This window comes from Nerophis lumbriciformis, linkage group LG39, assembly GCF_033978685.3.
Source record: "Nerophis lumbriciformis linkage group LG39, RoL_Nlum_v2.1, whole genome shotgun sequence".
NCBI lineage: Eukaryota > Metazoa > Chordata > Actinopteri > Syngnathiformes > Syngnathidae > Nerophis > Nerophis lumbriciformis.
Genome location: NC_084586.2, coordinates 12,741,269 through 12,768,435, shown reverse-complemented (window position 1 = coordinate 12,768,435; position 27,167 = coordinate 12,741,269). Strand labels below are relative to the sequence as shown.

The window sequence follows — 27,167 nt, the reverse complement described above, 5'->3', positions numbered from 1 at the left end:
ACTCAAGACAGCCATGACATTATGTTCTTTACAAGTGTATGTAAACTTTTGACCATGACTGTGTGTGTGTGTGTGTGTGTGTGTGTGTGTGTGTGTGTGTGTGTGTGTGTGTGTGTGTGTGTGTGTGTGTGTGTGTGTATATATATATATAGATATATATATATATTAGGGCTGGGCAATGAATAAAAATTTTAATCATAATTAATCGCACAATTTCTCCGATTAATCACGATTAACTGCATTGTATACGCAAAACCCAATAATGAATTCAAAAGTAGTGTGTAGTGCACCTTTATTGGAATATTCTCCTATACGAACAAAAGTGCCAAAACATTTGTTGTGCAAACACAATTTAAATCAGTACTTGTTAAACAGTAGCAGTTAAATAGCATATTTTATGAAAATCAACTCAAAAAATGTCAATACAAACATTCAAATTTATTGCCATTGCCAGGGTATTTAAGTTATCCTGTTTGTTATGGAAAATAAATATAATCTACATACAAATCCCTGAGCCACAATCATAACATCCGAACAGGCAATTTCTGAGGTAACAGCAGAAACATTTTCCTCTAATTTTCTTTTCCATAATGCTTCTCCTCTGTTTTCATTATAGACAGAGCATGTGAATGCAGCACCAACTTTTCATCAATATAATGCACTGTAACTCCCAGGTAATTATGCTTACCGATTGATGTCCAGTAGTCCCCACTGAGAGCCACTACAGCTGCACGTGGTAAAGTTGTCACTTTGACAGTCCTCTCCTTTCATACAACTCGTGTGTTCTTGGTGCGATGGTGCGTCTTGATGGCGGCTCATACGTGCTGTCACTCAGGCCGGCGTCTTCCACAACACAAATGGGCCTACAGTCTGTACCGGTAACTATCCACTTCGCTATGGCATTTGTTAGCTTCTCTTGCTCTAGTTTATTTATACTTCTCCCGCACGCTGCATTTAACGTAGTCTGCCGCAGCCTGGCTCCACTTTCTGCTTTGTTGAATGGTTTGCTCGCATCAAGTGTGCTTGGCGTTAAGGTGATATTTTAGACTGGAAGTACTCCTGTGATAAGAAAATCCAGCTTGGCAGTGGCTACAAATGACTTTGCTTCTGTCAAATCTGCCGCCTGGAAGTACTTTATAATGAAAATGACCATGTAAAAGTTCTGTTGAGTTACCCTTCTTCTCCATGCTTGTTTTTTTTTTTTCCCGCGTTCTCCTTCCTTTTCCGCAGGAGCCAGCAATAGGCGTTAAAGGGGAACATTATCACCAGACCTATGTAAGCGTCAATATATACCTTGATGTTGCAGAAAAAAGACCATATATTTTTTTAACCGATTTCCGAATTCTAAATGGGTGAATTTTGGCGAATTAAACGCCTTTCTAATATTCGCTCTCGGAGCGATGATGTCACAACGTGGCGTCACATCGGGAAGCAATCCGCCATTTTCTCAAACACCGAGTCAAATCAGCTCTGTTATTTTCCTTTTTTTCGACTGTTTTCTGTACCTTGGAGACATCATGCCTCGTCGGTGTGTTGTCGGAGGGTGTAACAACACGAACAGGGACGGATTCAAGTTGCACCAGTGGCCCAAAGATGCGAAAGTGGCAAGAAATTGGACGTTTGTTCCGCACACTTTACCGACGAAAGCTATGCTACGACAGAGATGGCAAGAATGTGTGGATATCCTGCGACACTCAAAGCAGATGCATTTCCAACTGGACTGGACAGATCAGCTTTCAGGAAAAGAGAGCGGATGAGGGTATGACTACAGAATATATTAATTGATGAAAACTGGGCTGTCTGCACTCTCAAAGTGCATGTTGTTGTCAAATGTATTTCATATGCTGTAAACCTAGTTCATAGTTGTTAGTTTCCTTTAATGCCAAACAAACACATACCAATCGTTGGTTAGAAGACGATCGCCGAATTCGTCCTCGCTTTCTCCCGTGTCGCTGGCTGTCGTGTCGTTTTCTTCGGTTTCCCTTGCATACGGTTCAAACCGATATGGCTCAATAGCTTCAGTTTCTTCTTCAATTGTGTTTTCGCTACCTGCCTCCACACTACAACCATCCGTTTCAATACATGCGTAATCTGTTGAATCGCTTAAGCCGCTGAAATCCGAGTCTGAATCCGAGCTAATGTCGCTATATCTTGCTGTTCTATCCGCCATGTTTGTTTGTATTGGCATCACTATGTGACGTCACAGGAAAACGGACGGGTGTATATAACGATGGTTAAAATCAGGCACTTTGAAGCTTTTTTTAGGGATATTGCGTGATGGGTAAAATTTTGAAAAAAAACTTTGAAAAATAAAATAAGCCACTGGGAACTGATTTTTAATGGTTTTGACCCTTCTGAAATAAAAGCATGTAAAAAAAAAACCCGCGATAACAAGCGATAAAAAAATTGTCGGCGTTTATAGATTGATGCGTTAACTTGAAATTAACACATTAACTTGCCCACCCCTAATTATATATATATATATATATATATATATATATATATATATATATATATATATATATACACACCGTATTTTCCGCACTATAAGCCGCCCCGGGTTATTAGCCGCACCTTCAATGAATGGCATATTTCAAAACTTTGTTCACCTATAAGCCGCCCCGGGTTATAAGCCGCGCCTACGCTGCGCTAAAGGGAATGTCAAAAAAACAGTCAGATAGGTCAGTCAAACTTTAATAATATATTACAAACCAGCGTTCTAACAATTCTTCTTCAGTGTCTGAATTAAAAAGTTGGGCGAATACGGCATCCAAAATGGCCGGCTCCGTCTCGTCGAAGTCATTAGAGTCAATGTTGCTGTTGTTTTCCAGCAGTTCCGTGAATCCTGCCTTCTGGAAAGCTCGGACCACAGTTGAGACCGATATATTCGCCCAGGCATTTACAATCCACTGGAAGATGTTGGCGTATGTCGTCCGGCGCTGTCTCCCTGGTCATCTTTTGCTTCCTCTACCTACGCACCATTTATGTTCACTTCTCTTGCTGCTGCTCTATTTCTGTGTTCTACTGCGTGACTTATTGCCTTGAGTTTGAATTCTGCGTTGTACGCGTGTCTCTTAATAGGAGCCATTTTGTGGTCTTTACAGATGTAAACACACAAATGAAATGAAACGTAATATCCGCGCGCTTCTTCTTATATGGGGGCGGGTGGTTGCTTACAGTAGAAGAAGAAGCGCTTCCTCTTCTATGGGGGCGGGTGCTTACCTTGGCGGTTGCTTACCGTAGAAGAAGAAGCGCTTCCTCTTCTACGGGGAAAAAAGATGGCGGCTGTTTACCGTAGTTGCGAGACCTAAACTTTATGAAAATGAATCTTAATATTAATCCATATATAAAGCGCACCGGGTTATAAGCCGCACTGTCAGCTTTTGAGAACATTTGTGGTTTTTAGGTGCGGCTAATAGTGCGGAAAATACGGTGTATATATATATATATATATATATATATATATATATATATATATATATATATATATATATATATATATATATATATATATATATATATATATATATATATATATATATATATATATATAAAATCAAGTATCTTATCAATGATTTAGTGATAATCAATTGCTGTCATTTTGCCCCAGGACCAAATATGGGCGGGAAGTCGACGTTTATCCGCCAGGTGGGCGTAATTGCTCTGATGGCTCAAATCGGCTGCTTCGTGCCGTGCGAGGAGGCGGAGCTCAGCGTGATTGACAGCATCCTGGCCAGGGTGGGAGCAGGGGACAGCCAGGTTAAGGGCGTGTCAACCTTCATGTCCGAGATGCTAGAGACCGCCGCCATCTTGCGGTAAGCCAAACACGAGCCGCTAATCCATCGCCCGATCTTAACGTTGTGCGTTCTTCTCCCACGCAGTTCGTCGACGGAGAAGTCGCTGGTCATCATCGACGAACTCGGCCGAGGCACGTCCACGTACGACGGCTTCGGCCTGGCGTGGGCCATCAGCGAGCACGTGGCCGCCAAGATCGGATGCTTCTGCCTGTTCGCCACGCACTTCCACGAGCTGACGGCGCTGGAGGCGCAGCAGGCTGCCGTGCGCAACCTGCACGTGACGGCCCTGACCTCCCACGACACACTCACCATGCTGTACCGCGTCCAGCCAGGTACGTGTCTTCTGTTCCCCAATTACTGAGGTGGTGCAATCTGTTTATTCTCTCCTTATATCCGCATCATGCGTTGTTTCAACAAACGCTACATGTTTCCATGAACGCTACCATGAACTTTACGTGTTTCCACGAACCCTGCGCGTTTTGACCAACGCAACTAGGGATGATGTTTGATAAGAAATTATCGAGTTTGAGCCTATTATCGAATCCTCTTATCGAACCGATTCCTTACCGATTCTCTTATCGAATCCAGATAGGTTGTTGTATATGGAACACATTTGGTTTAAAAAAGCTCACTTTTATTTTATAAAAAAAAAAAAAAAAAAAAAAATATGGACTGTTACCCCCCTAAAAAAATAAAATAAAATAAATAAATATTGACTGTTGTTACCCAAAGTACATTAAGTGGGATTTTTCAGAAAAACAAATATATACAGTAACACAAAAACAACCTGTCTCTGTGATCACTATAGGTGTATAAATAATACAGTGACGTGCGGGGCCTCACCTGCCATCATGGAAAGAAAAAAAAAAGTAAAAAGAAAAAAAAAATTTAATTGTTATATGTATCCAGTGGTTATACTATAAAGTTATTTTCCATTTAACTTCACCAGTTTTAGATTATTTTTATTCAAAATCGCTGAATTTTCACATTTGTCGTTCAAATACTGAGAAGAGACGGTGCGGTGAACAGCAGCCAGTTGAGGCACGTCACTCAGTGCCGCAACATGGATTGCGCAATGACTCGGCTAACTGCTGGCCTGCTGTGCAGATACACCAGCAGACTGCAGGTGTACCTAATTCACAACTCCTCCAACACGAACATTATTGTTTTTGCACTTTTTGACTTCTTATTAAATAACTTTTGTAACCTATTTTCATGGGCTTTCCTCTTTGTGATGTTAAGTTCCTGTTATGCGCTGTTATACAGTATATGCCTTAAGCTCTTATTTTGAAGGCGCTAAGAGCGGAAGTGATGTCACGTTGCGGAGGTTTTTGAAAGAAGGTAAATAAAGTGGTCCTCGTGTAAACTGGAGCCTCCGTGTTTGTTATTTTGTAGTTTCATACAGTATAGGCGACATTTATAAACCCTCGGTTACACTTTTTTAAATACCGTATTTTCCGCACTATAAGGCGCACCTAAAAACCACAAATTTTCTCAAAGGCTGACAGTGCGCCTTATAACCCGGTGCGCTTTATATATGGATAAATATTAAGATTCATTTTCATAAAGTTTAGGTCTCGCAACTACGGTAAACAGCCGCCATCTTTTTTTCCCGTAGAAGAAGCGCGCGGTGCATGCTGGGATATGTGACGTTTCATTTCCATTTGTGTGTTTATGTAAAGACCCCAAAATGGCTCCTATTAAGTGTGTTGTCTGTCTAATTATAAATAATGCAGACGAGGCGTGTTAACTGAGTTCTCAACGTTTACTCACAGCGTGCTCATAACCACATTCTAACTCCCAGCATACAACGCTTCTCAGGGCTACCGCGCATGCTCGTAACTATCGTTGCATGCTGGGTAGTGTAGTTGTTATATTTGCTAGCTCATAACAGCACATTGAGAGACACGCTTACGCGCTTAATTCAATACTCGCCGTCATTCCGGGTGGATTGACAAAAGACCTCCAGCCGCTAGATATTGGTGTCAACAGGGCATTCGAAGCTAGACTGCTAACTGCGTGGGAACAGTGGATGACGAAGAAGCGCGCGGTGCATGCTGGGATATGTGACGTTTCATTTCCATTTGTGTGTTTATGTAAAGACCCCAAAATGGCTCCTATTAAGTGTGTTGTCTGTCTAATTATAAATAATGCAGACGAGGCATGTTAACTGAGTTCTCAACGTTTACTCACAGCGTGCTCATAACCACATTCTAACTCCCAGCATACAACAACGCTTCTCAGGGCTACCGCGCATGCTCGTAACTATCGTTGCATGCTGGGTAGTGTAGTTGTTATATTTGCTAGCTCATAACAGCACATTGAGAGACACGCTTACGCGCTTAATTCAATACTCGCCGTCATTCCGGGTGGATTGACAAAAGACCTCCAGCCGCTAGATATTGGTGTCAACAGGGCATTCGAAGCTAGACTGCTAACTGCGTGGGAACAATGGATGACAGAAGGCGAACACACCTTCACTAAGACGAGGAGGCAGCGCCAGACGACGCCAACATCTGCCAGTGGATCGTAAATTTGCCCAACTTTTCACTTCGGACACCGAAGACGAAGGATTTACGAATGAAGAATAACTTCAGAAAGTGAGCGCTATGTTTATTTTGTGTGTTGTGACATTAACGTTCGAGCAACATTATGTTGCTATTGCTCTGCACTATTTTGAATTTTACTATGTTTGTGATTGCACATTTGCGTACATTTTGGGAGTGAACAGAGTTGTTAGAACGCTGGTTTTTAATATATTATTAAAGTTTGACAGACCTATCTGACTGTTTTTTTGACATTCCCTTTAGCGCAGCGTAGGCGCGGCTTATAGTCCGGGGCGGCTTATTGGTGGACAAAGTTATGAAATATGCCATTCATTGAAGGTGCGGCTAATAATCCGGTGCGCCTTATAGTGCGGAAAATACGGTAGATTCAATCTTGCACGTGGAAAGTTTAAGTGAGGGCTTTAGTTGCGGTGCATGGACTTAATTTCTAAGTAAAGGTAAGACCATAATAACGTTTTTTTTTATTAAATGTGCTTTTTTGTGTGCTACAGTTTGTATGTGTAAAGTTAAAGTTAAGTTAAAGTACCAATGATTGTCACACACACACTAGGTGTAATGAAATTTGTCCTCTGCATTTGACCCATCCCCTTGATCACCCCCTGGGAGGTGAGGGGAGAAGTACGCAGCAGCGGCGCCGCACCTGGGAATCATTTTTGGTGATTTAACCCCCAATTCCAACCCTTGATGCTGAGTGCCAAGCAGGGAAGAATGCTGGTATGAGCTTTTAAACATAACCCGTTAACTGCTGCCAATCAAATGGTGAATAAGATACTCTTTAGGGTTCATATGTTTGTAAATCTGACTGTGATGAAGTCAGTGCCTCACCAGCCATCAACCTCACCGCATGTCACTGAAATAATAATATAGTGTTAAATAAAATCAGTCTTTTGGGCACAAAACTGAAAATAATACAGCTCTCCAAAAAGTGCACTTCTGCTATTGGAACATACTAACTACACACACTATGACACTAAGAACACCACAGTCATCAATCAACAATTCTTCTTCCAAAAAAATTAGGTTTGGTTGATAACAGCACTTCGGTCATCAACACTGAATGTGAAGACTAGGGTGTCTGTTATTAAGTCTTTAGCATTAGTATGTGGAATTAATTAAGTATTGAAGTTAAACATTGTACTGATATGATCCACTTTAAGAGGTTGTTCAAATGAATAGTGCTTACAAAGTACAAAGAAGAAGAATTATGAGAAATACTTTCAACCTTTTTGAAAATAAGATATTCTTCATCTCAGTCTGTTAATAATGACTGAATTAATTAATTACATATTACAAAACTGCTGTGTATACTAATTCACAGATGTTATTTTATTATAAAAAGGTCAGTAAATGATGTATATATTTGTAAACACTCTGAAGTGTGAAAGGGGTAGGATTAAATAAGATCTACTTCTTCCTACTCCTTTTCAGACATGATGTAAAGTGAAATGATATGAAAGTGTGATGTATTATACTGTAAGTGTGTTCATGCACGAAATAAACTAAAGAAAGAAAGAAAGCACTAGTTTATTAGACAGACCTGCAAACTGGAGTGATGTAGGCTACAAGATACTAGGGATGTCCCGATCCGATCCGATATTTGCCAAAAATTGCGTATCGGCAAGGCATGGGAAAATGCCGATCCAGATCCAGTTTAAAAAAATTCCGGTCCGTGTTTTCCAACGCACCGATTTAAATAATACATTCCACTTTTCTGCTGCTCCGTAATTTCCGTTCCGCATTTTCCAGCACACCTTCAACACATCCACAGGTCTGTGGATTCTCACGCAGTTGCTTTTAGCTGCTGGCATCACACGACAGGCTCTTCTCACTCTTTTCTGTGTCTCCCTCTCACAGACAGCAAGTGCACCTTCTTACACACGTCACATACTGTCACGTCATACGTCACATACGTATACGTCCTCCCCGAGCAGAGAGGTAGCAGCATGGCTAACGTTAGCTGTGATGCTAGCGCAGCCGTGCGAGCAACGCTCCCTCTAAGGTGCTCGCCTGTGCAATTGCGCACTGTTTAAGCGTCTGTTTAAGCCAAATCAAATAAAAAAATAAGCGCATAACAATTTTCGACACACGGACACGACAGAGAAAACAGTTTTCGTCATCATTGTTCAAATATTGTGACATCTGTCGAGACGCTTATCTCCATTCGGTGCCACACGTCCACACCATCAAAATGCCGAGGCAAAAATGTCCACATCAACACCGTATGAAAAAATTAGTGATTTTTTTAGTTGTGATTTCCTTCTCTGCATGAAAGTTTAAAAGTAGCATATATTAATGCAGTATGAAGAAGAATGTTTTAATGTAGACATGCAAGCCTTGAAAGAAAATTTTGAAAATCAAGACTACATTTCCTGCAAATGGATGCATTTCTACCCTATATTTTAACTTTAGATTTATTCTCATATCAAACTCTTTTGGCTGTCTTTTTGACACTTACATCCGGCGCCCCCCTCCACACCCTGGATTATAAATAATGTAAATAATTCAATGTGATTATCTTGTGTGATGACTGTATTATGATGATAGTATATATCTGATAGTATATATCTGTATCATGAATCAATTTAAGTGGACCCCGACTTAAACAAGTTGAAAAACTTATTCGGGTGTTACTATTTAGTGGTCAATTGTACAGAATATGTACTTCACTGTGCAACCTACTAATAAAAGTCTCAATCAATCAAAACACATAGAATCATCATACTGCTGTGATTATATGCATCAAGTGTTCATTCAAGGCTAAGGCAAAATATCGAGATATATATAGTGTATCGCAATAGGGCCTTAAAATATCACAATATTAAAAAAAAAGGCCATATCGCCCAGCCCTAGTTCAATGATGCCATTTCTGTTTGTCATGTATAATTTTGTCTATTTTGTGTTTATCCTTGAATAAACAGGTCAGTTTCTTGTTACCAACCATTGTGTATTATTCAAACTCCCCTAATTCAGCTGGCTAGTTGTTATCAAGAGTACTAAAACCCTTTTCAACATGATTCTGACAACTAAGTAGGCTAAATAACTTTAAACTTTAATACATGCTCGGATAGGCCAGTATCGGTCAGTATCGGTATCGGTCAGTATCGGTATCGGATCGGAAATGCAAAAACAATATCGGTATCGTATCGGAAGTGCAAAAACCTGGATCGGGACATCCCTACAAGATAGCGTTAACGTTATCAGACACATACAAAATGGCTCACGTTAGCCACTGACTATGCTTAGGTAACTAACATTACTGCAGTCCTGGTTGACATAAGAGGTAACCTCATTTTAGCCTAAAGGCTACAAGTGGGTAAATATGGAAATTAACCGGCAACAGTTAACGTTAGTTACTCACCGCCACTGCAGGTTTGAAGCAGAGGAAGAGGGGCGTGCTTCGTCATCTCTGTCGCTGCTTCTCCACGTGTCGAAGACACCACACGGTTCTCGAACGTTCAGGTTATGTGTGTGCAGCCTGAACATGTTTCAACATGCTTGTTGTACTTCCCCCCTTACATGAGAGCGAAGCCTGGCAATAATTGCATATTGCTGTTTCCTCGTCGTATTTATTTGTAAAATAGCCATGCCTTGAGGCCTTTTTTCCGGTCCATTATTATTGCTGCTTGTGTGACATCACAGGAAGTGGCGTAGCTCAGTCTAATGACTGATGTTCCACAGGGCATTTCCTGTGGGGCGGGATTCATTCCCAGGGATTCGAATAAAGAACCAACTCTTTTTCTTTACTATAGTGGCCTCGATAACGGGAACCGGTTCTCAAAAAAGGATTTGAGTCCATGGAATCGGTTATTTTCTTATCGAACAACCGGGAGAACCGGTTTTGAACATCACCCCTAAACGCAACTGGTTTGACGAACGCTACGTGTTTTGACCAACACAACTGGTTTTGACGAATTCTACGGGTTTTGACGAACGCTACGTGTTTTGACCAATGCAACTGGTTTTGACGAATTCTACGGGTTTTGACGAACGCTACGTGTTTTGACCAACACAACTGGTTTTGACGAACGCTACGTGTTTTGACCAATGCAACTGGTTTTGACGAATACTACGGGTTTTGACGAGCGCTACGTGTTTTGACCAATGCAACTGGTTTTGACGAACGCTACGTGTTTTGACCAACACAACTGGTTTTGACGAATTCTACGGGTTTTGACGAACACTACGTGTTTTGACCAACACAACTGGTTTTGACGAACGCTACGTGTTTTGACCAATGCAACTGGTTTTGACGAATACTACGGGTTTTGACGAACGCTACGTGTTTTGACCAACACAACTGGTTTTGACGAATTCTACGGGTTTTGACGAACGCTACGTGTTTTGACCAACACAACTGGTTTTGACGAACGCTACGTGTTTTGACCAATGCAACTGGTTTTGACGAATACTACGGGTTTTGACGAACGCTACGTGTTTTGACCAACACAACTGGTTTTGACGAATTCTACGGGTTTTGACGAACGCTACGTGTTTTGACCAACACAACTGGTTTTGACGAACGCTACGTGTTTTGACCAATGCAACTGGTTTTGACGAATACTACGGGTTTTGACGAGCGCTACGTGTTTTGACCAATGCAACTGGTTTTGACGAACGCTACGTGTTTTGACCAACACAACTGGTTTTGACGAATTCTACGGGTTTTGACGAACGCTACGTGTTTTGACCAACACAACTGGTTTTGACGAACGCTACGTGTTTTGACCAATGCAACTGGTTTTGACGAATACTACGGGTTTTGACGAACGCTACGTGTTTTGACCAACACAACTGGTTTTGACGAATTCTACGGGTTTTGACGAACGCTACGTGTTTTGACCAACACAACTGGTTTTGACGAACGCTACGTGTTTTGACCAATGCAACTGGTTTTGACGAATACTACGGGTTTTGACGAGCGCTACGTGTTTTGACCAATGCAACTGGTTTTGACGAACGCTACGTGTTTTGACCAACACAACTGGTTTTGACGAATTCTACGGGTTTTGACGAACGCTACGTGTTTTGACCAACACAACTGGTTTTGACGAACGCTACGTGTTTTGACCAATGCAACTGGTTTTGACGAATACTACGGGTTTTGACCAATGCAACTGGTTTTGACGAATACTACGGGTTTTGACGAACGCTACGTGTTTTGACCAACACAACTGGTTTTGACGAATTCTACGGGTTTTGACGAACGCTACGTGTTTTGACCAACACAACTGGTTTTGACGAACGCTACGTGTTTTGACCAACACAACTGGTTTTGACGAATTCTACGGGTTTTGACGAACGCTACGTGTTTTGACCAACACAACTGGTTTTGACGAACGCTACGTGTTTTGACCAATGCAACTGGTTTTGACGAATACTACGGGTTTTGACGAACGCTACGTGTTTTGACCAACACAACTGGTTTTGACGAATTCTACGGGTTTTGACGAACGCTACGTGTTTTGACCAACACAACTGGTTTTGACGAGCGCTACGTGTTTTGACCAATGCAACTGGTTTTGACTAATTCTACAGGTTTTGACGAACGCTACGTGTTTTGACCAATGCAACTTGTTTTGACCAATGCTACGGGTTTTGACGAATGCTACGTGTTTTGACCAATGCAACTGGTTTTGACGAACTGGTTTGACGAATGCTACGGGTTTTGACCAATACAACTGGTTTTGACGAATTCTACGGGTTTTGACGAGCGCTACGTGTTTTGACAAACGCTACGTGTTTTGACGTCTTTCCTCCTCAGGCGTGTGCGACCAGAGTTTCGGGATCCACGTGGCCGAGTTGGCGTGCTTCCCGCCGGCGGTGGTCGCCATGGCCAAGGTGAAGGCGGAGGAGCTGGAGGAGTTTCAGGAAGCGTGTGAGCAGCAGGGGGAGGAGCCAGACGCCAAAAGACGCCGCAGCGACAAACAAGTAAGCGGGCTTTTTCTTTACCAAAGTGGGCGGAGTCAGGCGGCAGAATTGTGCCACGTGTTGTCCACCCGAGCACCGCCGTGCTTTAACTCCCCCGTGTCCCCCTCCGCAAGGTGGGCGAGAGCTTGATCCAGGACTTCCTGGAGAAAGCCAAGTGTCTCCCCGTCACCGCCATGACGGAGGAAGAGGTAAAAGGTGAGCTGAGGAAGATGAAGGAGGCGCTACTCGCCAAAAAGAACGCGTACGTCTCGGAGCTGCTGTCACGCTCACTTCCTGTCAAAACTTAACTTTTCTTACCGACGACCTCGTCCTTCACTGAGTTGTACAGTTTTTCAATAAAGCATTTTTTTCTAAATATACTTTGTGTTTACGAGCGACTTCCTCCCGCGTAAACAAGTCGTCTCCACGCTCGTTTGTGCGTTAGCTCGTTTGTTCCGCAGCCTCGTCCTCTCGGTGAACTCCAGTATTAACCAGGGGACTTTTATTCATCCCACAACTCTGCATGCAAAATTTAATCAAATAATCAGAATATTTGTAATCTGCTCCGCCTTTGTTGTTCATTGTAGAAGTCCATTTGTGGCTCAGAAGTAAAAATAAGTTTGTACAACACTCAAATTCTGCTATGTGGTGCTGGGAGCTCTTTGATTGGATTTGTCGCCACCTGCTGGCGCGTACAGAGAATGCAGGTAAAAATAAGGCGTTTTTTAATTACTCTAGGGCACCGCCGTGCGGTCGTGAAGTGTAATTACTGTTACATTTGTCCCAACTCATATTGTAGATGCATTTTCTACCTTAAAAGGCAGACTTTTTTGTCCTTCCAATAGATTTTAGCATCATAATACGTGGTTCTTTCTCATGTTTTTTATGTCAAAATTTAAATTTCAAATTATTTTAATAATTATTTCACAGGCGTATGAAACACTTGTGATTAGACAATACTCCAAAGCCATTCATGTTTGTATTTACTTAAACCCAGTCAAGGCCTTTGATCAAATGATGTCACTTTTTTTGTTAATATGCATTCGCATTACAGGAGTTATTTGAATCATTTACATTTGGAACATCTGATCAAAAGGTCAAAATAAAAATGTTTGTAAAGTTAAGTTAAAGTTTCAAAAAAGCCTTAAAAGACCAAGATGACTGGTTTTAAAAGTAGTTGAAATGTAAAAGATAATGAAGTGTCCCCAGAGGGTTAAAAGCAATCCAGCAAAGGTCAATATATGCTAAGCCAGGCCTGGGCAATTATTTTGACTCGGGGGTGCCAAATTTAGAGAATAAAAATGTGTCTGGGGGCTGGTACATCTATTTTTTTTAGGAAAACTACCGTATTTTTCGGAGTATAAGTCGCACCGGCCGAAAATGCATAATAAAGAAGGGAAAAAAAACATATAAGTTGCACTGGAGTATAAGTCGCATGTTTTGGGGACATTTATTTGATAAAAGCCAACACCAAGAATAGACATTTGAAAGGCAATTTAAAATAAAGAATAGTGAACAACAGGCTGAATAAGTGTACGTTATATGAGGCATAAATAACCAACTGGTATGTTAACGTAACATATTATGGTAAGAGTCATTCAAATAACTATAACATATAGAACATGCTATACGTTTACCAAACAATCTGTCACTCCTAATCGCTAAATCCCATGAAATCTTATACGTCTAGTCTCTTACGTGAATGAGATCAATAATATTATTTGATATTTTACCCTAATGTGTTAATAATTTCACACATAAGTCGCACCCCGGCCAAACTATGTAAAAAACTGCGACTTATAGTCCGAAAAATGCGGTAAACAGCATAATATAAAATGTACTATAAAACTAACCACTGACTAGTAATGTGTGACGAAAGTCATGACCAAAAAAAAAAGACACCTCGGATCTAATAAAGTTTTATTTTCTTAGAAATGGCCAGTTTCCTGTTTTTTGTCCTCCAAAGGAAAAAAAAAAAAAAAAAGTATACCCCCGCTTTTTTGGGGGGGAATCCCAACTAGCATCTACATAATGGTTATTGAATACTTCACAATATATTAAGTCTAGATGTTATGGTACATGCATACGATTCAGGCTGCATGAGGAGCCACAGTCACCACGATACACTGGGGGAGGGAGGGAGGGGGCGGGGCTTAGGTTGGGGGGGGGGGGGGTTTGCAGATGAACTCTTGTGGTCCAGTTCAAAAGGAGCTCAGGTGTGTCCTATTGGAACCCTCTCCACTAAACACTGACTGCATTAAATTGTACACACACACACACATTTATACAAGAGTGGGCGGAGTCACTCCACCTGCCAATCACATCAAAAAGAGCAGAGAGGGTTGATTTAGTGTTTAAACGAGTTTCTCTTTCACAGAAAGAACTTCACTACTGGCTCACAAGAGCGTCTGCAGCCATTTTGGGGGGGAGGTGCATGGGAGGGTGGGGAGGGGAGGGGGTGTGTGTGTCAGGGTGCTAACCAAAGAAATAATTATAATATATAATAAAATAAAAGACATTCAAATACAGTCAGCTTTTTTGCTTAAAAATACAAAACTACATGATAAAGCGTTGAAATAAAATCCACTGATCAAAACGTTCTTTTTTCCTTAAAAATAAAAAAAGTGCTCCATCTCACGCACACAAACACACACTTTCCCACAAACACCGCCCGCCTGTCAGCGTCTCTTAGCGATGGCGGTCGTGGGGAGGAAGCAGGAAGTGAAGGAGGCCGAGCTTTGACTCCGCCTCTTCTCTCGCTGGGTTAAGTCTGTGCGCCCCCTTGTGGAGTCTTGCCTGCACTGCAGCCTTCATCTGATGCCAGAGCGCTCGCTGCGTTCAAGAGCGTCTCTTTTGCGTGTGTGGGGGCGAGGGCTTTTGAGGTGGAAGTAAAAGGGGGCGTGGCCCTAACGCGTGTGAGACGTCACGCCAGCCGGGGCAGGGGGTGGAGGTGTGGATGGGGGTCCTCAGTTATGCTGCAGCGTGTTGGACTCGATGGGCGGCGCCGAGTCGTACAGAGTGTCCGTGTCGTGCGTGGGCTCACCGGCCAGCGTGCACGGGTTGGACAACGTGCCCGCGCCGCAGTCACAGAAGAAGCTGGGAGGACCACAAGTGATGGTTAGAAAGACGCTTAAACAATTCATGACTTCATGCATTTAATGTTGACATGTCACAACTTCCTGTTTGTCACATGTATGCAATTAAACAGTTAGGTAATCTTCACTGTATTGAAGCAGTATAAAATAGTACGTCATCAAACTATTCAGAAAAATGTAATAATTACAAATAAAGTGTACCTTATAATTATTCTAAGCATGCAATATGTACATTTTCATATTATTTAAATAAAGTAAATAGTCCCCTTTTGGCTGAATAAACATAAAGCACTTTCCATAAAATGTAAATGAACTTAAACAGCATTTAGGCTCCTACATTAATACATTAGTTAAAAAAAAAAGTAATAATAGTATTGATCATATACTGATACTTCCACCTCTGACGTGTGTTGCTGTCACACCAACAGATGTTATATTCTCACTAATTTTTATTAATCTACTTAGTAATTTTATTAGACTTAGACTTCCTTTTTACTGTCATTCAAATTTTAACTTTACAGTACAAATAAGAACAACATTTCGTCGCATTAGCTCATGGTAGTGCAGGATAAAAAAGCAATAAGGTGCAGATATAAATAAATAGATTACTGTACTATGCTAATATCTGCAGTAACACTCATCCATCTGCACTTCTTAAACTTTACTAAGCACTTATTTCTTGGTGTTGTTTAAAGCTAGCTTAGCTATTAGCATGCCTGTTCCTGACTTTGTTTCGGTGTGCGACATGTTTAGTCTCATCCTTCAGTGATAACAATACTTGAATCTTTGGCCACCAAATGATTCGAATCAGATTGCTGGGAAGACAAATCGATTCAACGCGATTTTCGATTCAAACTGATTCTTGCAATGTATTATTTGATATAACAATTCTAATGAAACTTTTTCAAAAGAGGTTAGAAAAGCTCCTTCTGGTTGCATGGAGGTGGTCTAAAGTCTTTAAAAATTGAATCTTATAAAAAAACAAACTTTATATTGATTTAGAATCAGGATGAATAAGAATTGTGAATCAGATGTGAATCGATGTTTTTGACATGTCACCTTCCTGTTTGTTTCACATTGACATGTCACTCAACTTCCTGTTTGTTTCACATTGACATGTCGCTCAATGTCCTGTTTGTCATGTCGCTCAACTTCCTGTTTGTCACATTGACACGTCACTCGACTTCCTGTTTGTCAAGTTGACATGTCGCTCAACTTCTTGTTTCTATCACGTTGACACGTCGCTCAACTTCCTGTTGCTGTCACATTGACATGTCACTCGACTTCCTGTTTCTTCACGTTGGCATGTCACTCAACGTCCTGTTTGTCACAATAAAATGTTATTCAACTTCCTGTTTCTTTCACGTTGACATGTCACTCAACTTCCTGTTTCTGTCACATTGACACGTCGCTTAACTTCCTGTTGGTGTCACTCGACTTCCTGTTTCTTCAAGTTGATATGTCACTCAACTTCCTGTTTGTTTCACATTGACATGTCACTCAACTTCCTGTTTGTTTCACATTGACATGTCACTCAACTTCCTGTTTGTTTCACATTGACATGTCACTCAACTTCCTGTTTGTTTCACATTGACATGTCACTCAACTTCCTGTTTGTTTCACATTGACATGTCACTCAACTTCCTGTTTCTTTCACATTGACATGTCACTCAACTTCCTTTTTGCTTCCCTTAACATGTCACTCAACTTCCTGTTTGTCAAGTTTACATGTCACTCAACTTCCTGTTTGTTTCACATTGACATGTCACTCAACTTCCTTTTTGCTTCCCTTTAACATGTCACTCAACTTCCTGTTTGTCACAATAAAATGTTATTCAACTTCCAGTTTGTTTCACATTGACATGTCACTCAACTTCCTGTTTGTTTCACATTGACATGTCACTCAACTTCCTGTTTGTCACAATAAAATGTTATTCAACTTCCAGTTTGTTTCACATTGACATGTCACTCAACTTCCTGTTTGTCACAATAAAATGTTATTCAACTTCCAGTTTGTTTCACATTGACATGTCACTCAACTTCCTTTTTGCTTCCCTTAACATGTCACTCAACTTCCTGTTTGTCAAGTTTACATGTCACTCAACTTCCTGTTTGTTTCACATTGACATGTCACTCAACTTCCTTTTTGCTTCCCTTTAACATGTCACTCAACTTCCTGTTTGTCACAATAAAATGTTATTCAACTTCCAGTTTGTTTCACATTGACATGTCACTCAACTTCCTGTTTGTCACAATAAAATGTTATTCAACTTCCAGTTTGTTTCACATTGACACGGCACTCAACTTCCTGTTTGTTTCACATTGACATGTCACTCAACTTCCTGTTTGTTTCACATTGACATGTCACTCAACTTCCTGTTTGTCACATTGACATGTCACTCAACTTCCTGTTTGTCAAGTTGACACGTCGCTCAACTTCCTGTTTTTCACATTGACATGTCACCCAACTTCCTGTTTGTCACAATAAAATGTTATTCAACTTCCAGTTTGTTTCACATTGACATGTCACTCAACTTCCTGTTTGTTTCACATTGACATGTCACTCAACTTCCTGTTTGTTTCACATTGACACGGCACTCAACTTCCTGTTTGTTTCACATTGACATGTCACTCAACTTCCTGTTTGTTTCACATTGACATGTCACTCAACTTCCTGTTTGTCACATTGACATGTCACTCAACTTCCTGTTTGTCAAGTTGACACGTCGCTCAACTTCCTGTTTTTCACATTGACATGTCACCCAACTTCCTGTTTGTCACAATAAAATGTTATTCAACTTCCAGTTTGTTTCACATTGACATGTCACTCAACTTCCTGTTTGTTTCACATTGACATGTCACTCAACTTCCTGTTTGTCACAATAAAATGTTATTCAACTTCCAGTTTGTTTCACATTGACATGTCACTCAACTTCCTGTTTGTTTCACATTGACATGTCACTCAACTTCCTGTTTGTCACAATAAAATGTTATTCAACTTCCAGTTTGTTTCACATTGACATGTCACTCAACTTCCTGTTTGTTTCACATTGACATGTCACTCAACTTCCTGTTTGTTTCACATTGACATGTCACAATAAAATGTTATTCAACTTCCTGTTTGTCACATTGACATGTCACTCAACTTCCTGTTTGTCAAGTTGACACGTCGCTCAACTTCCTGTTTTTCACTGACATGTCACCCAACTTCCTGTTTGTCACAATAAAATGTTATTCAACTTCCAGTTTCTTTCACATTGACATGTCACTCAACTTCCTTTTTGTTTCACTTTAACATGTCATTCAGTTTCCTGTTTCTTCCACATGAACATGTTTATTTCACGCTGACATGTCCCTCAACTTCCAATTTCCCTTTGCTGCACTTTAAGTGTGTGCCTTTTTTTCCACATAAATGAATGGAATTGATCATTTACTGATGATGAACAAAGGTTGCCAGCAGAGGGCGCCATCACTAACTTAAATTAGGGCTGCAACCATTAATTGAAATACATTTTAAATACAGCTTAGATGTATATTGTGTCGCATCAATTCATGGTTTATGAATAATTGTCATGGCAACATTGTGTCCCACAGCTGCTGCACTGGAGCACACATGACAGCCATTGTGTGTGTGGCCAGATAACTTGATTTTGTTAAATGAATGCACACATGTTAAAAGTGCAATTTCACATGATATGCTTTTATTAGAAAAAATAATAATACTGCAAGCAGAAAAATCTTTACTTATTTAAAAAAAAAATGCAAGAAAAGAAAGGACTATCATTTAGTCAATTGAAATTAATGGCGCCCCCTGCTGGTCGCTTGGGGTAACTACACTTACTATTATTCTTTTGTTTTAAATTTTTATCATAAATGTCAAACATAAGATCTTTCCTATTCATTCATCAATCTTCTAACACTTGTCGCTGGAGCCTATTCTGGCAGAAGGCGGGTGACACCCTGGACAAGTCACCACCTCATCACAGGACCAACACAGATAGACAACATTCACACACACGAGTGTTGCTAATCAACCTCTGCGTGTCTTTGGAAGTGGGAAGGAGCGAAACCCACGCAGTCATGCAAACTCCATGAGAGATCATTCAATCAGGGTTTAGTGCTGCCGATTCCAATACCGATCATCAATCAGTGAGATCGGCCGATACCGTAAAATGTGATCGGTATTGGTGAGTGGTAGCGACACTTTCGGTATCAACACAATATTTACACTATTACATAGAAATGTTGGACCAAAACAAAGTCAGCAGTAAACTATTATCTACTACTTTTAAATCCTTTGCTTTTTGCCCTCAAAGTCCTCCTGTGTGCATAGATTTATTCCCAGAATTAGTAAACATTAACAAAAACATGAAATAAATCGTTTGAAAAAATAATAATCTAATCAATGTAGTATAGTATAATAGTATTAATTTGATATTATCATTAGTATATTATAATTATTGTAGATTCCTAATGAATCCTCTACTTCCTCCTGCGGCAACAACAAACAAAACTCCAGGCGCTCCTCTTGGTTTTGTATCGTTTACTTGTCAACTTAATCCTTCAAAAACGTAAAACAATAACGACGTGGGAACAAATGAATGGCAAAATAAAGCGAGTTTGTTACAGTAAGAAAGAGTTAGAAAAAGTAAGAGTAAGGTCAAAAAACTGTGTGGCTCGAATCCGCCATACCTGACTGCCATTACCCATAATGCATTGTGTCCAAACCATATCACCACACAGATCCTTCTGCCATGTATGCAATTAAACAGTTAGGTAATCTTCACTGTATTGAAGCAGTATAAAATAGTACGTCATCAAATTATTCAGAAAAATTTAATAATTACAAATAAAGTGTACCTTATAATTATTCTAAGCATGCAATATGTACATTTTCATATTATTTAAATAAAGTAAATAGTCCCCTTTTGGCTGAATAAACATAAAGCACCTTCCATAAAATGTAAATGAACTTAAACAGCATTTAGGCTCCTACATTAATACAATAATACATTAGTTAAAAAAACAGTACCGGTAATAATAGTATTGATCATATACTGATACTTCCACCACTGACGTGTGTTGCTGTCACACCAACAGATGTTATATTCTCGCTAACTTTTATTAATCTACTTAGTAATTTTATTAGACTTAGACTTCCTTTTTACTGTCATTCAAATTTTAACTTTACAGTACAAATAAGAACAACATTTTGTCGCATTAGCTCATGGTAGTGCAGGACAAAAAAGCAATAAGGTGCAGTAACACTCATCCATCTACACTTCTTAAACTTTACTAAGCACTTATTTCTTGGCGTTGTTTAAAGCTAGCTTAGCTATTAGCATGCCTGTTCCTGACTTTGTTTCGGTGTGCGACATGTTTAGTCTCATCCTTCAGTGATAACAATACTTGAATCTTTGGCCACCAAATGATTCGAATCAGATTGCTGGGAAGACAAATCGATTCAACGCGATTTTCGATTCAAACTGATTCTTGTAATGTATTATTTGATATAACAATTCTAATGAAACTTTTTCAAAAGAGGTTAGAAAAGCTCCTTCTGGTTGCATGGAGGTGGTCTAAAGTCTTTAAAGATTGAATCTTATAAAAAAACTAACAGTTTTATCTTTTCTTTATATTGATTTAGAATCAGGATGAATACGAAATGTGAATCAGATGTGAATCGATGTTTTTGTGCACCCCTAATACTTGATAATGATACTTAAAATACTAAGAAATGCAGTTTATTTGCAGTAATGGAGGTAATTAATATGAACTTAAGGGAGTGGCTCCACACTGTGTATGGAGACACTTAATTAACATGTAGACGTTTGTCAGCCGGGAGAATAAAAATAAATATGTTAGCCAGAGGTGACCGGCATTCAAAAACGATCAAAAATGGTGTTAAAAATGGTGACATTTCTAAAAAAGTATCATTAAAAACCTTAGTGGCCACATGCGTGGACAGCACCTTTTAGCTCTTATTTCCAAAATTGTGTACACTACTGATTTGGGGTCTTATGGCCACTTATGTGGACACTTATACTGCCATCTGGTGGTGTCAGAAGAGTATAACATGCAATGGAATTTGAAAAAAAAAAAAAAGTGTAAAAATAAGAATTAGCATGTCACGAGACATGAAGTACACGTTTGTGTACTTATGGACTAAGTACATCATATCAAAAGATGGTTCTTAGTTTTTATTCTAATTAGGGTCCAATAAGCCCAAATAGCAAAGAGAAATAAAAAAAAGCATGTTAACAAACAGCTTGGGCCTTAAGACGATTTATATACTACTAAAAAAAGCGTATTATTCAAGTATGTGAGGTATGTTTACAAAAATGATACTGAAACACATAATTAAGCCCCGAGGAGAAGAAAAAAGGTTCTCACCGATCGTGCCGTATAAACTCCACGTCGTGTCCTTGGTGGCATTTCTTGATGCAGTTGACGCAGATGGCGTTCCTGTCCGTGGTGTTGCAGGTGTGACATCTGCACGACCACAACAGAGCGTGTCAGAGGTGGAAGGAAGAAGGGAGAAGATGGATCACAGCAGGGTCACCTGTAGAAGTCGTGCATGGGGTAGCTGGTGTAGCTGGAGATCTTGTACAGGCACTGTCCTCGACTCACCGCCTTCTCGATGGCGTCCTGGTTGTTGGAAATCTTGTTGTCTTGATGGGGAGGAGGAGAAGAATTGTATTCATCTTAATAATAATATTAATAATAAGTTTGAAAGGCGCTGCTTCTACCTTTCATGGTGACGTTGACGCCCGACGCCAGAAAAAGACCGCCAAAGCGGTTGTTGAAGATCTGGTTGCCCTCCAAGGTGGCCGTGGCGTGGTTGGTGATTTCGATACCTGCAGAGAAGGAAGGGGGGAAAGTGAAAGTATGTTGTCATGGCAACACACATTCAACAAGAGAAGAAGCTGCGTTTACCAGCAGCGAAGCCGTCAAAGATGCGGTTCTTGCGGAGAATGGGGTGACTGTTGGTGCTGATCAGGACGCCCGCCTGAGCGTTCCTGAAGATGTCGTTCTCCTCCAGCAGGCCTGAGAGAGAGAGAGAGAGAGAGAGAGAGAGAGAGAGAGAGAGAGAGAGAGAGAGAGAAGAGAGAGAGAGAGAGAGAGAAAGACAGAGAGAGAGAAAGACAGAGAGAGACAGAGAGAGAGAGAGAGAGAGACAGAGCGAGAGAGAGACAGAGCGAGAGAGAGAGAGGGACACAGAGACAGAGACAGACAGAGAGAGAGAGAGACAGAGAGAGAGAGAGACAGAGAGAGGGAGACAGACAGAGAAAGACAGAGAGAGAGGCAGAGAGAGAGAGAGACAGAGAGAAAGAGAGAGACACAGAGACAGAGAGAAGGAGACAGACAGAGAAAGACAGAGAGAGACACAGAGAGAGAGAGAGACAGAGAGAGAGACAGAGAGAGGCAGAGAGAGACAGAGAGAGAGACAGAGAGAGAGAGACAGACAGAGAGAGAGACACAGAGACAGACAGAGAGAGAGAGAGAGAGAGACAGACAGAGAGTGACAGACAGAGAGCGAGAGAGAGAGACAGAGACAGACAGAGAGAGACAGAGAGAGACACAGAGAGAGAGAGAGAGACAGAGAGAGAGACAGAGACAGACAGAGAGAGGGAGGCAGAGAGAGACAGAGAGAGAGAGAGACAGAGACAGAGACAGACAGAGGGAGACAGAGAGAGAGAGACAGAGAGAGGGAGACAGACAGAGAGAGAAAGACAGAGAGAGAGGCAGAGAGAGACAGAGAGAGAGACAGAGAGAGAGAGACAGAGACAGAGAGAGAGAGAGAGAGAGAGAGAGAGAGAGACACAATTCTGTCAAGTTGGTTTCTATGGCGACGAGTCGATTGACAACAAAAGGGAACCAGAGGAGAGAAGCTGGCTTGCTGTCAATAATGCTATGAAGAGTAGCAATGAACACACCAAGTTAACTTTCAGTTTCGAGCCCCACCCAGGCAAAGCCAGCAAGATGGACAAAAGCATGAGAGATGGGCGACTATTTTCGGGATTGCTCTGAACTTTGCATAGCTGGGTTTGCTCTCCCAGTCCTGGTAGTTACTATTGTTTTGGAGAATAAACTGTTAAACTTCAATTCCAGTCCCTCTCATCATGTTTAGACAGCTTTAGAATAAAAAAGGATCTGGGTGGACTCTTCCCTCATACAGAGAGGGTCCTAATATCATCGTCATTTTAATTTGAACACTAACTATCAGGAGTTTTACCGCGGTTATCATTAATAACGTTTATCATTAATAGCGTTGATCATTAATAGCGTTTATCGTGACTTCCCCAGTGGAAACCAATCATGGCTTTGAAATCTCTCTATGATTCTACATCCACGTCATGTTTTGGAACAGAAAGGAAGATAAAAGCTTGAACTGCACAAAAAAATAAAACTAACACATTTTCAGGACTTAGACAGATCCCAAATACAGATCAGCAGACACCAGAAGGTAAGAAAAGTTATTTTTGAATAATATTGCAAGACAAAACGCTAGATACTATAAAGATAATATGTCTGCCATTTTGCGGATCTTAGACACACACCATAATAATACTGGTATGTTGAAGCACAGTACGTCTGACTATGGTAGCCGTAATGCTCCCACAATCCATCAAGCGGTGTGGCTTCATAGCTTACCAAAGTCATAATAAAAACATTTTGACATATTTTTGAGCGCCGTGTGTAATGTTCTATATTCTCAATGGAACATTTAAGGTTTTGGTGTTTTTTACTGGCCTCATCTAGCAGTCTACACGTATCTCTTATGTGTGACTGCCATCTACTGGTCACACTTATCATTACACCATGTACCAAATAAAATAGCTTTGGGGTCAGCAAGCACAACCAGAATTATTCGGTACATTAGGCGCACCGGTTTATAAGGCGCACTGTCGATTGTTGAGAAAATGAAAGGATTTTAAGTGCGCCTTGTAAACGTACCTCGGCCTCCGTTAAAGATACAGATGCCGCCGTCGCGCCCGTCGTGGATCTTGTTGCGCCTCAGCGTGGGGTTGCTGTCCGTCTTGATCCACACGCCCGCCATGGCGTTGTCGAAGATCTCGTTGTCCTCGATGAAGCCCAGACCTGCGGCGTGACACATCCCCATCAGTGCACTGGGGAAACGGACAGGAAGTAGCAGACGGACCGCACACCTGAGTTGTAGACAAGGATGCCGCCGTTTTGGCCGCCCCATATCTTGTTACGCCGGATCTTTGGGTTGCTGCCCGTCCTGTCGGCGAAGATTTTTGGAAAAGTACTTTGGTAAGTACACTTAGTAAGTGCACTTTTATACAAAAATATTCCAGGAAAGACGGTCAATGACCTTATTTGTACGCCCGAGTACATATGATTGTAGATGTCGTTATCTTCCAGGACGCCATGGCCGTTGTCGTAGAAATACACGCCCACCTACAGAGACATTTTGTACAAGAATCTTTACAAAGGTATGTTGTACAAGTAGTACTGTAATGTACAAGTAGTACTATGTTGTACAAGTAGTACTATAATGTACAAGTAGTACTATGTTGTACAAGTAGTACTATATTGTACAAGTAGTACTATGTTGTACAAGTAGTACTATGTTGTAGAAGTAGTACTATGTTGTACAAGTAGTACTATAATGTACAAGTAGTACTATGTTGTACAAGTAGTACTATAATGTACAAGTAGTACTATAATGTACAAGTAGTACTATAATGTACAAGTGGTACTATGTTGTACAAGTAGTACTGTAATGTACAAGTAGTACTATGTTGTACAAGTAGTACTATGTTGTACAAGTAGTACTATATTGTACAAGTAGTACTATGTTGTACAAGTAGTACTATGTTGTAGAAGTAGTACTATGTTGTACAAGTAGTACTATAATGTACAAGTAGTACTATGTTGTACAAGTAGTACTATAATGTACAAGTAGTACTATAATGTACAAGTGGTACTATGTTGTACAAGTGGTACTATATTGTAGAAGTAGTGCTATATTGTACAAGTAGTGCTATATTGTACAAGTAGTGCTATATTGTACAAGTAGTGCTATATTGTACAAGTAGTGCTATATTGTAGAAGTAGTGCTATATTGTAGAAGTAGTGCTATATTGTAGAAGTAGTGCTATATTGTACAAGTAGTGCTATATTGTAGAAGTAGTGCTATATTGTAGAAGTAGTGCTATATTGTAGAAGTAGTGCTATATTGTACAAGTAGTGCTATATTGTACAAGTAGTGCTATATTGTACAAGTAGTGCTACAAAGACATGTCATACAGCGTAGTACAATAAAGATCATTTTGAAGGGATGTGCTGTGGGGTCATTGCCGATGAATGTCTTTTAATTTCCCATCACAAACCTCGATCCCTTCTAGCGGCTAATTATTTGTCTCCATACACAGTGTGGAGCCGCTCCTGTACTAGTATTAATCACCTCCTTTATGGCAAATAAACTGCATTTCTTGGTATCGTTATAGAGTATTATTATGACTGGAGGACGAGGATACACACGTTGCACACAGAGAAAGCCAGGAGCAGGCAGGCTAAAGAAATAGGTGCTTAGTATTTGCTGTGTCAGCATTGTCCCAGTCAGTACACAACAACTAAGAGGAGGGCAGATAAATACATAAATTGGTTGTGTCAATATTAAGGGTAGTATCAATATATGATCAATACTAGAGTGATCAGATCGAGATTTTCATCTACCCAGAATCTTTTTTTGTTAATGTTTACAAACTGAATAATTCTCTAAAACCAAAGGATTTAAATGAGTAGGAGATAGTTTTTGATTTAGTTGAGTTATTGAAAACTATTGACTTTGTTTTGTACGTAATAAATAGAATAAAAGGAACTAGTGTGTTGATATTGATCAACTTAATAGCACTCACAATAATTACATTGAAAAATGTAATTAGTATGTGATCGTACTGATCAATGATTGGTATTGGAATGGGCAGCATCATACCTTGCTCGGAACATCCCTCACATCTTGTCTACCAAGTACTGCAAAGATGGTGTCTGCTTTGTGTGTTCTACCTGTTTCCCGCTGTGGATGCGGTTCTTGCGTAGGACGGGCGTACTTCCCGTGGTCACCCAAACACCGGCCAGCGTGTTGCTGTACACCTCGTTCTCCTCGATCACCCCTTGACCTTTTTCGTGCTGAGAGCCACAAAGAATGTCGGAGTTAGAACCAAGAGAGAGAAAATATGTCATTAAAAGCATAAGAGAGAAAAAAGTAGTGGTTCGAAGCAGAAGAGAGAAAAGTAATGGTTCAAAGCAGAAGAGAAAAAAAGTCGTGGTGAGAGAGCGAACAGAGAAGGGTAGTGGTTAGAGAGCGAACAGAGAAGGGTAGTGGTTAGAGAGCAGACAGAGAGAAGGGTAGTGGTTAGAAAGCAGACAGAGAGAACAGTAGTGGTTAGAGAGCAGAAAGAGAGAACAGTAGTGGTTAGAGAGCAGAAAGAGAGAAAAGTAGTGGTTAGAGAGCAGAAAGAGAGAAAAGTAGTGGTTAGAGAGCAGAAAGAGAGAACAGTAGTGGTTAGAGAGCAGAAAGAGAGAACAGTAGTGGTTAGAGAGCAGAAAGAGAGAACAGTAGTGGTTAGAGAGCAGAAAGAGAGAAAAGTAGTGGTTAGAGAGCAGAAAGAGAGAAAAGTAGTGGTTAGAGAGCAGAAAGAGAGAACATTAGTTGTTAGAGAGCAGAAAGAGAGAAAAGTAGTGGTTAGAGAGCAGAAAGCAAAAGAGAGAAAAGTAGTGGTTGGAGAGCAGAAAGAGAGAACAGTAGTGGTTAGAGAGCAGAAAGAGAG

At 40.6% G+C, this 27,167-nt stretch overlaps 2 protein-coding genes across 4 annotated transcripts in view; one reads left to right on the top strand and one right to left on the bottom strand.

Moving 5' to 3' along the window:
- Positions 1 to 12,651, top strand: part of msh2 (mutS homolog 2 (E. coli)) — a 43,208-nt gene extending 30,557 nt beyond the window's left edge. Inside the window, exons 13-16 of the mRNA XM_061931914.2 lie at positions 3,611 to 3,815; positions 3,882 to 4,129; positions 12,126 to 12,292; positions 12,406 to 12,651. Of these exons, the coding sequence (XP_061787898.1) occupies positions 3,611 to 3,815; positions 3,882 to 4,129; positions 12,126 to 12,292; positions 12,406 to 12,579 (794 nt within the window). The 3' untranslated portion in view covers positions 12,580 to 12,651. The remainder of the gene's footprint in view (positions 1 to 3,610; positions 3,816 to 3,881; positions 4,130 to 12,125; positions 12,293 to 12,405) is intronic.
- Positions 12,652 to 14,174: 1,523 nt separating this feature from the next.
- The window catches only part of fbxo11b (F-box protein 11b), a 36,749-nt gene continuing 23,756 nt past the window's right edge, over positions 14,175 to 27,167 (bottom strand). For all 3 annotated transcript variants that reach the window (XM_061932006.2, XM_061932007.2, XM_061932008.2), the window contains exons 14-22: positions 26,404 to 26,526; positions 24,707 to 24,792; positions 24,537 to 24,613; positions 24,325 to 24,468; positions 22,303 to 22,413; positions 22,116 to 22,223; positions 21,929 to 22,037; positions 21,760 to 21,858; positions 14,175 to 15,367 (exon numbers count right to left, since the gene is read on the bottom strand). In XM_061932006.2, coding sequence (XP_061787990.1) covers positions 15,238 to 15,367; positions 21,760 to 21,858; positions 21,929 to 22,037; positions 22,116 to 22,223; positions 22,303 to 22,413; positions 24,325 to 24,468; positions 24,537 to 24,613; positions 24,707 to 24,792; positions 26,404 to 26,526 — 987 coding nt within the window. In that variant the 3' untranslated portion in view covers positions 14,175 to 15,237. The remainder of the gene's footprint in view (positions 15,368 to 21,759; positions 21,859 to 21,928; positions 22,038 to 22,115; positions 22,224 to 22,302; positions 22,414 to 24,324; positions 24,469 to 24,536; positions 24,614 to 24,706; positions 24,793 to 26,403; positions 26,527 to 27,167) is intronic.